Source organism: Strix aluco, chromosome 9, assembly GCF_031877795.1.
Source record: "Strix aluco isolate bStrAlu1 chromosome 9, bStrAlu1.hap1, whole genome shotgun sequence".
NCBI lineage: Eukaryota > Metazoa > Chordata > Aves > Strigiformes > Strigidae > Strix > Strix aluco.
The window spans coordinates 19,767,783-19,781,558 of record NC_133939.1 but is presented as its reverse complement, the minus strand read 5'-3'; the positions used below and the strand labels follow the sequence as shown (position 1 = coordinate 19,781,558).

General features: G+C 59.4%; 1 protein-coding gene across 10 annotated transcripts; it reads right to left on the bottom strand.

Annotated features, from left to right (window-relative positions):
- Nucleotides 1-372: 372 nt before the first annotated feature.
- Nucleotides 373-13,662, bottom strand: MUC4 (mucin 4, cell surface associated). Of its 10 annotated transcripts, none has more exons than XM_074834020.1 (27): nt 11,639-13,662; nt 10,796-11,590; nt 10,307-10,446; nt 9,935-10,099; nt 9,698-9,853; nt 9,386-9,516; nt 9,063-9,151; nt 8,590-8,766; nt 8,347-8,490; nt 8,116-8,235; nt 7,707-7,909; nt 6,904-6,982; nt 6,507-6,677; nt 6,213-6,314; nt 5,771-6,007; nt 5,322-5,456; nt 5,044-5,222; nt 4,758-4,917; nt 4,563-4,661; nt 3,771-3,953; nt 3,605-3,678; nt 3,225-3,289; nt 2,735-2,934; nt 2,347-2,515; nt 2,087-2,260; nt 1,210-1,319; nt 373-817 (listed from the first exon to the last, which is right to left on the bottom strand). In XM_074834020.1, the coding sequence occupies exons 1-27, from the start codon at nt 13,629-13,631 to the stop codon at nt 594-596; spliced, it is 6,474 nt and encodes a 2,157-aa protein (XP_074690121.1). In that variant the 5' UTR covers nt 13,632-13,662; the 3' UTR covers nt 373-593. The 10 variants fall into 10 exon arrangements, with proteins under 10 accessions (XP_074690121.1, XP_074690124.1, XP_074690129.1 ...); XM_074834023.1 differs by having other exon boundaries at nt 10,796-11,542; XM_074834028.1 differs by having other exon boundaries at nt 10,796-11,035.
- Nucleotides 13,663-13,776: the final 114 nt, after the last annotated feature.

Below are 13,776 nucleotides of genomic sequence, written 5' to 3'. Positions count from 1 at the left end.
GCGAGCGCCTGGGCTGCGGCTGAGCCAGGCTCTGGGGCAGCGGGGCTGGAGCTGGGGTCTGCCGGCAGCTGCCGCACCCTCCTTAGGTGCAGCATCTTCCCTCAGCAGGGGCAAAGGGCTGTGGGGGGTTTGTGGGGATCACAGCCCCACCTGTGTGATCTGAGCCACTGTGAGTGGTGCCTGGGGAGAGCGGTGAGGGAGACTTGCGGCTTTGCAACGGGGATGAAGGGATGCGGCAACAGAAGACTACATCCATCTTCTCTTTGGACTTGTGGATGGGACCAGTAGAAACCAAGAACTTGAGAGGTCAGCAACAGGGAAGCAGGGCTGGTGCATGGGCACCATGGGATGCAGGCAACTTACTCGGCAGCATGCTGTAATTTTTATTTTATTCTATTTTGTTCCTAATGGGTTATAATCACTGCATTGCCCCACCTGACTCTGCTGTCAGTGGCTCGGCCAGGTCCAGTTACATTGCACTAGGGCATACCCTGGTGCAGACACACCCAAGGACTATCCTGGTTGCCTCTGCAGGTCCTCAGGGGAAGCTGAAATTTTCTTGCTTTGGCCACCCAACAGAAAAAAGACATTTTTCATTCAAAAAAAAAACCCCTCCTCCAGATTGAATCCTCCCACAAAGACCAGACCCCTAAAGGCAGCTGCTTGTCCTCTGCCTCCACACAGGCGCGGTTCCCGGGGCCGGCAGCAGTGGTTGGCTCCTCCATGAGCCTGGAGGTGCCGGGGCAGGACTGGTGGCAGGCTAGGGCTGCTGGGGGGGCTGGCTCGGAGGCCTGACGTGGGGTCTCTGGATCCTTATCTGTAAAGGAAGGAGAGGCCACACCGTGCTGTTGGCGCTGCATGGGCTCTGCTCTTTGCTACAAGCTCAGGCAGCAGCACAGACCCCAACACCAGCCAAAGCATCCCTGATGCTCCGGGACAAGGCACGACTCCCAAACATCTTTGAGGCACAGGGCCAGGACATCAGTCCCCAGCCCATGACCCCTCCATGGGGACAATAACTGCTAGGCAGACCTGGACTGAGGGGTCGATGGCCTGGAGCTGTGGTTCCCAACACCTTTCCGGGGAGTGGGTGGGCTCTGTTCGCTCTCCTGCCATCATCAGAGCTGGAGTGGGGAAGATGAGCAGAGCTCGAAGAAGACAGGTGAAGCAGAGCTGGGGTGGGGTTGGGTTTTGCAGGGATGTACTCACAGGAGAAGGTCCGTGGCCTCCAGAAGGTCTCCTTAGCCCTGGGAGGGAGGGAGCAGGAAGGGGATGACAAGTCAGGAGGGGCTGGGAGATCCCCTGCCTGGTCCTGGTGCCTGGGTTGGATGGCAGAGGGAAACAGTGACTGAGTGTGGGAGCAAGATGGGGCTGTGAGAGGGGGAAAAGCCCCAGTTGTGCACACACAATTTCTCGCCTTGCCACAAGTGCAAATGAAGAAGCGCTTCCCAGAGAGCCCCGGCTCCAGGGTAGGGAGGGAGCCGCAGCAAAGGCAGGACACAGCTCCAACCGGTGTGGGGGGCTTGGGGCACTGAGCTTCCCCTGAGTGTGGATGCCACGCTGGGACCAAGGGCTGGGGAGGAGGGAAGGAGATGCTGGTGCTTCCACCCCAACCTTGCACCTCGTCAGCGATCTGCTAACTCCCTGATCTGCAGGAAAGCAAGGCCCAATCCTGCAACCACCTTATGCTTGCTCCAGACCAATGTGAATTCCAGTGGAAATAATTTGGATGGTATTCAAATTAAAATTAAATAGAAAGCCCATCTGTAATCAAGCACTGGGTGGGGTGAGGAAGAAATGCAAATATTCCCTGACATGGGGGAAAAAGGGAAGCTAATGTTCAACCCACTGATGTTATCGCACCCCTGAGCAGCAGATGACTGAGAAAGGGGCTGGAAGATACTAAAAGATCACCCAGCCCAGTCCCTTCCCCAGGGTAGGCTCCCCCTGCCCGGGCCAGATGGGTCCCACCAGTGATGGATCTTCCAGAGATGGATTTCCCACCAGTTGTCTTTCCTGACACCCAACCTCCTTTCCTGCCGCACCCACAGCACCCACCCCGGCGTGGGTCCAGCCCATGGCTCACCCTTGGTGCTGGCGGCGGTGCCGGCGGCAGAGGTGCAAGGCCAGGCAGGCAGTGGCGAGCAGGAGGCAGAGCAGAGCCAGGGCTCCCAGCAAGATGCCGATGAAGGCAGTGAGGCTGACGGCCAGCCACTCGCACCGGGCACCAGCGGGTGAGAAGATGGAGAAGGGGAGGCAGCTGTGGATAGGGAGAGAGGAGCGGTGATGCTGTGGGGAGAAGCAGCCATGCTGGGTGGCCTCGTCTGCCCCTGGCACTGCTGCTACCTGCATGTGGGCCCCTCAGGCAGGTGCTGGCACCGGCTGCCGTGCTGGCAGTAGCCTGTCTTGCAAGGGGAGATGCAGACGAATCCGACGGTCCCCACGTAGTGGAGCTGGTAGCCTTTGTAGCCATACAGACCACATGGAAAATAGCGCCTCAGCTCAGCCACTGTCACTGGGGAGGGAAGGCACGTGTTCAGCCACACAGCAGCATCACCCCTTGATGCTTCCCCAGGACTCCCTGGGCTGGATCCATGCCTGGGGTAGGGATTGCCACCCACCCACCTCTCCCACAGGTGTTACCCAAATCCCAAGGCACACAGGGTGATGGGGACAATGGGGACAGTGGGGTGCTCCTCCTGGGCTCCCCAGCTCAGTGTCAGGAGCAACTCACACTTCACCAGGTCAGTGACGTTCTCCCGGTGCAGGTGCTGGAAGGGGAGGTGTGTGCCTGCCTCCCGCTGCCTCCGCTGCCTGTTGAAGGCATCGGTGATGGCCCCCAGCAGCTCCTTGTTCAGGAAGCGGATGATGGTGCCACGGCTGTCATAGGCGAACTCAGACACCACTACGAAGGTGAAGCCATCGCTGTCTGTCCTGTGGGGAAAAGACAGGGCTGAATGCAGAGCTTCTGCTGCATCACAGAGTGACTGAACCTCATCATGCTTCAGTTTCCCCATTTGGGGGGTGGTAAAGAAGGGACAAAGCAGGAGATGGAAGATACAAAGAAGCTTGTGTCTCCAAGGGTTTTTCAGCATCAGGGCTGGTAAAACAGACTCTGGGGTGGGGGAAAACGCCCTTTGTGTTCCAAACCCTGTGGCCCCATGGCCATCCCTGCCCCACCAGCTCCCTGGGGTGGGCACGGGGCCATTCCAAAACTGACTCACATCTGGGTAATGTTGGTGTTGCTCTGGAAAGCCTTTACCTCCAGGGAGTCCAGGATGGCCGAGACCTGTGGCAGGGGGAGCAGGAGGGCATTAGGGGAGGGCAGGATGGCACCAGTGCGGGGAGAGGATGAAAAGCAATGTGGGCATCATGGCCAAGCACCAAGGGCTGCTCTGGCCTTTTGTTCATGTGCTGGGGACCTGGCACATGGCCATGGCTGCAGCTGGCATCACGCAGCTGGTGCTGCCTCCCTCTGGCCCTGCAGATCCGCTGGATCCCCGGGGATCCCGCAGGAGAGGGATGCATGGGCACCCCACACTGCCATGCTGCCCGGTGTGCCAGTGAATCCCCCTCCCTGAGCCCATCCCCTCTGGTGCCATACAGTGCTGTTGACTTCCTCAGCAGTGGCATTTTGCAACGTCCTGACCCGCAGCTGGACACTTCTCCGGGGGAGATCTGCCAGGGGAAAGTGGCAGTTGTGGCTCTGGCATCCCAGGACCAGGGTGAGCGGGGTTGGGGTTCACCCCCCACAGAGCACAGGCACCCACCTGCACTGGGCAGCGGCCAAAAATCCCCCCCTGCCACCAGGCAGCGCTGGTCGGTGAAAGCTGGGGGACAGGTACAGGTGGGGGTGCAGGTGATGGGGTGCAGGTGGCAGAGTCCCCCGTTGCTGCAGTACCCCTCGGGGCAGGAGTGGGAGCCGCAGGCTGAGCCACAGCCTGGTCCCTTGCCTGCAGGACAGGGACCCCAGGCCAGGTAGAGGCATGAGCCTGGCTGCAGGGGCAGAGCCCCAGCGCACTAATCCACCCTGAGCCGCTCTGTAATGCCTTTCTTCCAAGTTTTGGGTTTTTTGTTTATGCATTAGGACTTTTAGTATAAATTCAGATCCTCAGGGAAAAGCCCTGTACTGCCTCTTCCCAGCTGGAGCCTTTTGCCCTTGTGAAATCCCAGCCTGCTACATTAGAACAGGAGCAAAAACCATCACCCCAACCCCACCACAGCCATCTGAAACAGAATTTGATTTTAGCCCCCCCCCCCTCTGCATGTACATTTGAGCTTTGATGGGATGACATTATTTTTTTTTCTCAAAGAGAATGCACTGGAAAAGTTTCCCTTCCAGGTGGGTTAGTGAGATCTGCAGCCTGGTACCACGAGGGGTGGCTGGACTCTGGTCCCTTCTGTTAAGGACAGCAAGGGTTGGGGTACAGAGCTCAGCCAGCTCCCCCTCCAATCTTCACCTCTCCTCTCCAGCCAAGTTGGTTCCCATGGGACCCCTCTTCCACCGAGGCCCTGGGGGTGACAGGGACGAGGACCATGCACACCAGGGTGCCCATACTCACCCTCCTCACCGGCTGGGCAGGAGCAGACAAAGCTTCCCACCGTGTTGGTGCAGGTGGTGTTCCCTGGGCACACTGTCCCCTGCGCACACTCGTCGATATCTGCTGAGGCAATGCAGCATGGCACCGGGAGAAATACCTGGGCCAGGGTCCCGCAGGAACCCTGGGTTCCCGGTGGCCATGAGAAGCCCTCATCACCTGAGCAGTGCCGCCCGTCACCAGTCAGGCCAGCCGGACAGGGGCCACAGCCAGCATGCGAGTCACAGCCCACGCCGGGGAAGCATCCCTGGGTGCAGGGGTCCGGAGTGTCCTGGCAGAAGGGACCCGAGTAGCCGCCCTCACACCTGCAGGCTGCCAGCTGTGAAGGGGATGGTGACACTGGCTTAGGGGACACGAGGAGGATGTGTGTACAGACAAGATAGCCAGCGCAGCTGGCATGGGGACAGGCACGGTGTGTCACCGGAAGAGTTTTCCAGCACACTACCTGCAGGGAGGACCCCCCGAGGGTGATGCTATCGCTGTAGTCACACTCCTGGCTCCTGCTGCAGCTGCAAAGGGTGAAGCGGAGCTGAAGGAGGGCGGAGAGATTGTTGGACCCAACGGCCTCCAGGCTGATGGTGAGCGGGGCCGTGCTGTGGGGCTCCCACGTCAGGGTGCCACTCTCTGCCAGGAGGAGAGGTGGGAGTTAGAGGAGGTGGCAGAGAAAAGGGGCTGGGTGGCCAGTGTGTCCCCATCCCAGCTGCCCCATCTCTCCTTCCTTACCAGATATGTTGAGGTCTTGCGAGACGTGGGACACAAAGCGTGCGCCCACCCCCACAGCATGGTACTGCCTCCTGACCCTTTCTGTCCTGAAGGCTGTGAGCGATGTGTCACCGGTGATGACGGGAGGGAAGGCATCTGAGGAAAGAGCAGCACAGCACACAGCTGGTGGTTTGCTACGTGGCCTTGGCACCCCTTGGCTGTGAGTCCCTCCTGGTGAAGATGGGACCCCAGGCAGACGCTGCCGTGATTGCCCACCAACAAGGCCCTTGTGTTGCACAGCGTGATGGCATCTCCCAGGCTTGGAGAGCAGCCAGCCAGGCAATGCAACTCCACAACCTTGGTGTCTGCTCTCCTGCCTCACATGGAGAAAGAGAGCCCAGGGAGGGATCAGGGCGCTGCCTGGTTACCCAAGCCATGCCCCCTCAGAGGTGAGGATCTGCTCCACTTACTGAGTACAGTCTTCTTCTGCTGGAAGTCGGCCACGAGGCTCTGGGTGGCCAGGCCCAGGGCCACGTCCCCTGTGCTCAGCGAATCGTAGATGCACTCCTTGCTGCCATGGCACTGCAAAGCTGCCAGCTGGTACTGGCTTTCGTTCTCCTGCCGCAGCCGAGACAAGAAGATGGGTGTGAAGTTCATTACTGGTGAGTCCAGAGACTGAGCAAACAGGTTTTGCTCTGCAACAGCCCCTGCAAGAGAGCACACCATGGGTACAGCCTTGGGTTTTTAAGGTTTGTTATATTTTAGGGCTCATTTCCACGGAGCAGTGAGGAGCCAAAGGGCTTCCCTGGCATCATTTTGCTCAGGCAAGTGTCTAACTGTCTCCAGCCAAAGAATAGCCAGAAGGTGTAGGAATTAGGGGATCATCAATGTGCAGCCTGAGCCTGGACATACAGGTCATCCCGTAGCTGTAGATCTCCTCCTCGCTGCTGTTCACAGGGATGCTGGTACCATTCGGCATCTGGAAGTCATCTGCGGGGTCATGGTCCCACACACCTGGTGGAGCATCACCAGAGGACTGGAGTCCCCCATGCTGGGGCTGACCTCCTCTCTGGTGCTGGCCAGTGTTTAGTTTAGACTCAGGGGTCCCTGCCCTCACAAGCATGTTCCCCCAGCATTTTCCAGCCTGCTTTAGAGTGGGAAGGGGACTTGGCACCCAGGCTCTGCAGTGGTGTCAGAAGTCCTCACCCAGGAGGCCCTTGGTGCTATTGCGGTACTGATCAGGAAGGCTGCAGACCACGCTGAGGATCCCGGAGGTGGCTGAGATGGAGACAGCGATGGCCCCATCGAAGATGGCTGTGACGGAGGAGACGTTGACCAGCAGGACACCAGGGCTGTAGTACACCTCAGCATCCATGTCTGCAAGAGGAGAGCACACTCAAGGCTGAGTTTTGAAACAATGCCCCTGAGTTTAGGGAGAGGAGCGTTCCCCATCCACCCTGGCTGAGTCAGAGACAGGGTGCAGGCAGGAAATGTGGAACTCAGGGTGGCTGCCCTTATGTTGGGCAGTGCTGGTCCCTATGGGGTGGTAACACCCCTTGTCCCCTCCAGATACATTTAACATCTAACAGCACATCCTGCTCACCTTGGGAATAGGAAAACTGGATGGTTTCATTGTTCAGGAGGACTTGGATGTCACCCTGGCTCCCCAAGGTCCACTCAACCTGCAAATCATGGTGGATGTCCCAGTCAGCCCCTCTGCTCATCCCTTCTTGCTGTACCCCCATGCTGGGGACACTCAAGCTAAACCCTGTCCTCTTCCAGCCCCGGCAGAGAGGCCAGCCCCGGGGGTCATGTTGACATGCTCTTCACCCTAGCAAACACATGATAAACCAGCTTTGATGGTTGCACAGAAGAGGACAGCTGCCCCTGTCACTGCTGGCAAGGGGCATGCACAGGCTGCCACCATTGCTCTGCTGACTGTGGCAGCATGGAGAGCTGTGCTGGTGGGCTCCAGGCTCTGAGCCCCCTCCTCATGCTGCTCAATGGCTACTTCTGGTGACACCAGGAGATTTTGCTTACTGAAATGGGTGTGGGGAGCAATTCTGCAAAGCAAGGAAGCGTATGTGCTTGTGTTAAGGTGTCCGGAGAAGACTGGTGGTCTGGGTGAAGGGTGTGCAATGAAGAGGGTGGAGCAGACCATGTTCCTGCAGAGCTCCAGGCCCTTGCTGGCCAGCTTGCAAGAGGTGTTAGAACTGTGTCTCATTAGTCTTAGTCCAACCCACCACTATTAGCACTTTGTTGGGGCCATGGCAGGTGGCAGGAAGAGGAGAGGGGATGATCCTTGGGTCCAGGCCACTTGTAGGTGATGCAGAGGCGATGCCTAACCTGCCAGAGGGGTCTCTCCCATTAAAAGCTCAAACTGATACCCAGGTCGCTCCTACTCACTGTTGTTGTGATGGCAGAGATGTACTGGGCAGCGAAGGCCACGAAGTTGGTGGCCTGGGCTGTACCAGTCTGGGCTGTGCGCCCATGCAGCACGAAGCTGGTCTGGGCATCGCTGGCCAGCAGCAGGACAAAGTCCCCGAGCCCATTGAAGGTGTAGGTGAGTCCATCCAGGGTGGTGATGTGGGGGTCCCCGAAGGCACCAGCTGGGGTCCAAAGGAGATGGAGACGTTTTTGGGGGGGGAATAAAAGCAAGTGCTATTGTCATTGCATGGAGGAGAACTGTGGTGCTGCACTGGGCTCAACAGTCCTCACTGGGATGCTGCGAAGTGTGGTTAATATATGGGGTCCACCTATGGCTGTGCCACCCACTCAGCACTCTGGCACAGAGGAGTACTCTCTGGGGACTCACCAGGGGTGGGTGGCACATATCCCTCACAGCCAACCCTCGGTCTCTTCTCAGCAAACCTGGTGCAGAACAGGGGCTTCTCCACGCGCTGGCAGCACCAGTCAAATGCCTCCAGCTCCCCATCTGCGGAGGAAGGTGGCTGGGAGTCGGGGGGGTGTCGGGGTCCCCACTGCACCTGCAGAGCAATCGGTGCTCGGGATGTTTTAGGGTGAGGGAGTGTCAGTGCCCACTTACCAGCGACAGGGTGGATGGGGAGGCTCCATGCTCTCTCCTGCCAGCCTTCGAGCAAGCTCTCATCTCGGTACAGACACCGCACGCCGGCTCCAGCCGGGTTGGGTGACGCAGTGCGCAGCATCCTCACGGAGGTGTCCACTGGGCCTGAAATGGTGGGAGGGATCATGGCCACCCCCAGTGCAGGAGGGGACGCCCTTCCATCCCCCCACCCCGCAGCTGGCCCTGGGGGCCCATGCTTGGCACCTCTGCTCTGGCGGTAGCGGGGGTCCAGCTCTGCCTGAGGCCAGGAGCAGGGGCATGGTGGCAGCTGGGCATTCCAGGTGGCCGGCGCTGGCTCTGCGTCCAGCCACACCAGGCACCGCAGCCTGTAGTTCACCCGGGAGCGAGTGTCCAGCCTGTATATCCACAGCCCGCGCACATCTGGGGGAGCAACCGGAGAACAGCACAGCTTGCCTTGTGCTGAGGGGGATCCCATGGGACAACTGTGCCCGGCCACTGACCTCACATGAGGTCTCCAGGCTCCCTCTAGAGCCAGTGTGGCCGTGGCAAGCCACAGCAGGACATGGGACATCCGTGCTCTGTTCTTAGTGGCCAGCATTGCCCGGTGGCTTCGCTGGCCCATCGCCTCGCAGGGGTGTGTGCTGGGGACATGCTCCTGGCGCGGAGCACTTGGGTCCCTCCATCTCCACCCGCCCGAGAGCTCCCCAGTGCCATACCGGTGCCAGCGCTGCTGTACTGGTCAGGTCGGTACTTGACAGCTGGTGGCTTTTGAGTCAGCTCGTTATTTTGGGCATAGCCATCGCCGCTGTATGGAGAGGGAAGGTTTGGGGTCACCCTCCCATCACAACCCTCCTCTGCTCCCCGTAGAGCAGCTGGGGTGGGAACTGCTGCGGTTTGCAGGAGGGAGGGTTTAAATGGGACAGGGTTGCTCTGGAGATGGGAGCTGGGCTTTCCTGGGGATAATATCTCTGATGGTCCCAAAATAGTGCTGGGAGAAATCCCTCCTGCCCCAAAACGCAGCCACACATGTTCACAGCACCTGGAGAAGCCAATCAGCACGTTGCCCGCAGCCAGCTTGGTGTAGTCCCAGCGCATCCCTCTGTCCTGGTAGAGCAGCAGAGCAAAGGAACGGTTCCCATCGGTGGTGAGGACCGCCTGGTAGGTGTTCGTCTGGAGAAACCCAAGGCATCCCCTTAGCACCCCAAAAGCCTCCTCTGATTTCCCCACAGCACAGACTGAGGCGGTGAGAACTGAAACACCCTCATCAAGCCATGGGAGACCAGCAGCCCAATCCTACCCTGGCCATCGCTGGTGACCGTCCCCTCTGTCACCTGGGTACCCCACTGCTCACCTGAGTGTCATCCCACCGGGATGGGTATGCCGGAGCCTTCTCCCACGTCACCTTCAAGGTCCATTTTGCCACGTAGGGGGTTTTCAGGTATTTCTCAATCTTTGCTTCCACATCATGGACAAGAGGGTCTCTGGTAGAACTGAGGGTGGAGTACTCCTGCCGGTTGGGAAGAGAGAGGGTTAAATGGGTGAGCTGGAAGTTGGGCTCTCCCGGGAGAACTTTGTTGGTGGCTCTGACCTGGTACCAGGTGGTGCCGACACCCTGGGAGAAATCTGCATCATCCCAGAAGGCAGCCACCATCGGCAAAGCCTCCTGGCCGCTGAAGCCCTGGGGAGGCGGGTTGGGGTTGGAGGGGACATAGTTGTCCGTGGGTGGGAAAATGATCTGTCCGTTATCTGTAAACTAACCAAAATAACTTGTTATTTGCTGACATCCCAGGCAGCTCCTGGGATGGCTTTTAGCCTCCATGGGTGAGCAGAAACTAGCCATTTTAAATTGCAAAAAAAATAACATTCAGATAAAATTTGGTTTCTGCTCCATTTACGTGGGGGTTTTTTTCTACCAAAGAGGCTGCACATCCCTTATGTGCTTGGTGAGGGGGTAACTCACATAGAGAGCATCCCGCAGCGACTTTCCGAAGGGGAACCCAATCTCTGGCTTGAATAGGGGGCAATTAAAATCCACCATCCTCTGGACACACTCTTGGTCCCCTCCCTCCATGCCGAAGGGGTAGAGCAAAGCCGATGGCACTGATATGAACAAGAGATTAATCAAAAAGGTGAAAAACCATTAATGTCTGCTCCATCCTTCCTGCAGCCAGGGAAAACTCGCCTGCTTGCTGTTGGGATGCTGTGCCTGTGATCCCCTCCCGTTTGCACCACCACTCTGAAGGCTTGTAACCCAATTTTTAACCCAGCTTTTAACTTGAAATAGGATGCTCTCAGATGTCCTATTTCACTGTTCCCTGTGAATCTGGTATCCCAACGTGCAATGCAGCTGAGTCACCCAGGACCAGGCTGTACCCCAAGTCATCATGGTGCTTGGTTGGCTGAAAACCCCTTCCTGCTCTTTGCTTTGGGAAGAAGAAAATCTACTTACTGATAAGCTTGTGGGTGGGTGGAGGCTCAGGGGCAGGATTTCTGTGGCCAGCAGTGGTGTGGGCAGACGTGCTTGGTGTTGTGGCTGGTCCCCTCTGTGTCCCAAAGGCAGAAGCCAGGGAGACAGCAGGGCTGGTGGTGGCTGGTGGTCTCCCTGGTGCTGTGGTGCCTTGGGCCAGGAGGCCACCTGCATCCTTGGCTGGGCTCGCTGGGGCTGTGCGTGCAACTGCCACAGTGCTGCCTGCAGTGATGACCATGGTGCTGCCTGCAGCAATATCTGTGGTGCTGCCTGCAGTGATGGATGCAGTGCTGCCTGCAGCGATGGATGTGGTGCTGCCTGCAGTGATGGCCATGGTGCTGCCTGCAGTGATGGCTGTGGTGCTGCCTGCAGCAATACCTGTGGTGCTGCCTGCAGTGATGGCCATGGTGCTGCCTGCAGCGATACCTGTGGTGCTGCCTGCAGCGATGGCTGCTGTGCTGCCTGCAGTGATGGCTGTGGTGCTGCCTGCAGAGATGCCTGTGGTACTGCCTGCAGTGAAGGGTTTGGTGTTGCCTGCAGCAATGCCTGTGGTGCTGCTTGCAGCAATGGTTGTGGTGCTGCCTGCAGCGATGCCTGTGGTGCTGCCTGCAGCTATGCCTGTGGTGCTGCCTGCAGTGATGGGTTTGGTGCTGCCTGAAGCAATGGCCATGGTGCTGCTGCCTGCAGTGATGCCTGTGGTGCTGCTTGCCATGATGGCCACTGTGCTGCCTGCAGTGATGGCTGTGGTGCTGCCTGCAGCAATAGATGTGATGCTGCCTGCAGTGATGGCTGCGGCGGTCCCTGCAGCAATGGATGTGGTGGTACCTGCAGCGATGCCTGTGGTGCTGCCTGCAGTGATGGGTTTGGTGCTGCCTGCAGTGATGGATGTGGTGCTGCCTGCAGTGATGGCTGTTTTCTCCCCCAAGGCAGGTGCCCCTAGAGATGTCCGGAAGCCGGGAGGTGACGTACTCGCTGCCTGTCCCGTGGCACGGTTACTGGTGGCTGTGGGAGAAGTGACGCCTGTTGCCAGCTCCGGGGGTGCCTGTCTGTCTGCCGGCTCCCCGGTTGCACCAACACCCAGCAGGGACGAGGGGGCTGTTGCTGGCTCCTCCGCTGGGCTGTGCAGGCTGGGGAGGGGTGAACTGGGCACCGTGACAGCAGGGCTGGGACCAAGCACAGCCCAGGACCCGGCAGTTGTCTCTACTGAGGGGGTACGCGCTGCTGGGGATAGGACAGGTTGCCCACCTCCGCCTGCCTCCTCGTGCGTCACAGCGAGGGACAGGTCACTGCTGGTGCTGGTGGCCTTCGCTGTGGCAGGCGACACGGCTGCGGTGGCCCTGGTCATCACGAAGGTCTCCCCGCTGGCTGAGGTGGCTGGTGGGATGGTGCTGCTGGGGGACACGCTGGCGGCTGGCGTGGTGGCTGGGCTTGTGCCAGCGGTGTTGGAGACAGGCACATGGGTGCTGTTGGTGCTGGCTGGGGGTGCTGCACCCTCAGCACCGCTCTCAGAGTGGGTGGTGTCCACCCAGGCAGTGGTACCCCCAGCACCTGACTGGGAGACGGCTGTGGTTTCCCATGTGTGTGTATGGCCAACAGCCAGTGAGGAGACCCCAGCCATGGGCTTGTCCTCAGCGACTGGGCTGAGAGCCCTCAAAGCTGGGTCATGGGTGCTATCGGTGGTCCCAGGGGATGGCCTCGGGGTGACATGAGGGCTGTGTGGAGCAGAAGCACTGCTGAGCACATCAGAGTGTGGTGTTGTGACCCTGTCGAGACTGGCATCGCCTGCTCCCGCTGCTGTATCAGTGACAGTGATGCTGGGGGTGACAGACGGTGCCACCACCACCAGACGGGTGTTCCCAGGGACAGAAGGGGACACACTGACATTTGGCTCAGCAGTGCTGTGAGCGAGGTCAGAGGAAGACGCTATAAAAGGCTCTGGATCGGTGGGTGACACCGTGTCCATGATGGCCACTGCCACAGGGCTTTTACTGTCCAGGGGAGAGTGTGCCAAGGTGGTGGCATCACCCGTGCCTGGCTCTGCCACCCCAGCCATAGGAGTGGGCCGCCCCAGGGGCAGCCCCGCAGTCTCATTCCCTGTGGTGGGAGAAGCCATGTCCATGTCCAAGTCCGTGCCCGTGTCTGTGGTGGGCTCAGCGCTGCGATAGCTGTGGTCTGATGCGGCCGCCCTTGGCCGAGCAGAGACGCTGGCTGTGGTGGGAGGTGATGCCAGTGGGGCTGTCCCCAGGGTGGTGTCACTGCTGAGGGGGGTACCTGTAATGGCACCCACCCTTGTGTTTTCAACCAGAGTTGAGCTCGGAGCTGCCTGGGTGGTTCTGCCATCTCCTGCCAGCTGAGACCTGCCCCCATCTCTCTCCACAGCTGCATTTTCAGGGGGCATCAGTGTCACAGGCTGGGGCGTCTTGCCAGCGGTGGCATTGTGGAGGGGGCTGGTTGTGGCCGGTGTTGGGCTGGGGTAAGCCACAGCTGGCAGGGCTGAGCGACCCTCCCTGGGAGTCAGAAGAGGCAGATCTACTGGGTGCCTGGTTTCAGGAGCATCAGTCCCTTGGGGAGGTGGCTCTGGTGATGGCCCGGTGGTGACAATCACATGGCTGGGAGCTGGCCCTGCTGCACTGGCACCTGGGTTCTCCTCCGTGTCCACCTCCAGGGATGCTGTCACCACTGCTCGCTCTGTGGTGCTGCCATCAGAGCGGGGGCCGCCTGAAGCACCCATTGCTGGCAGTGGGGTGACCAGGGTCAGTGGGGACATGTCTGCTGCCATCTCTTGGGTGATGCTGGATGGGGACACCCCCAGAGCCATCCCTGCAGTGGCACTGCCTTCCAGGAGAGGGGGGACGTCTGCTCGCGATGCCATGGGCACGCTGGCTGCTCTGGGTACCCCTGGGGTGCCTGACCTGGCCGTGCCCATGCCTGGTGCAGCGCTGGGTGACCACGTCTCTGCCCCC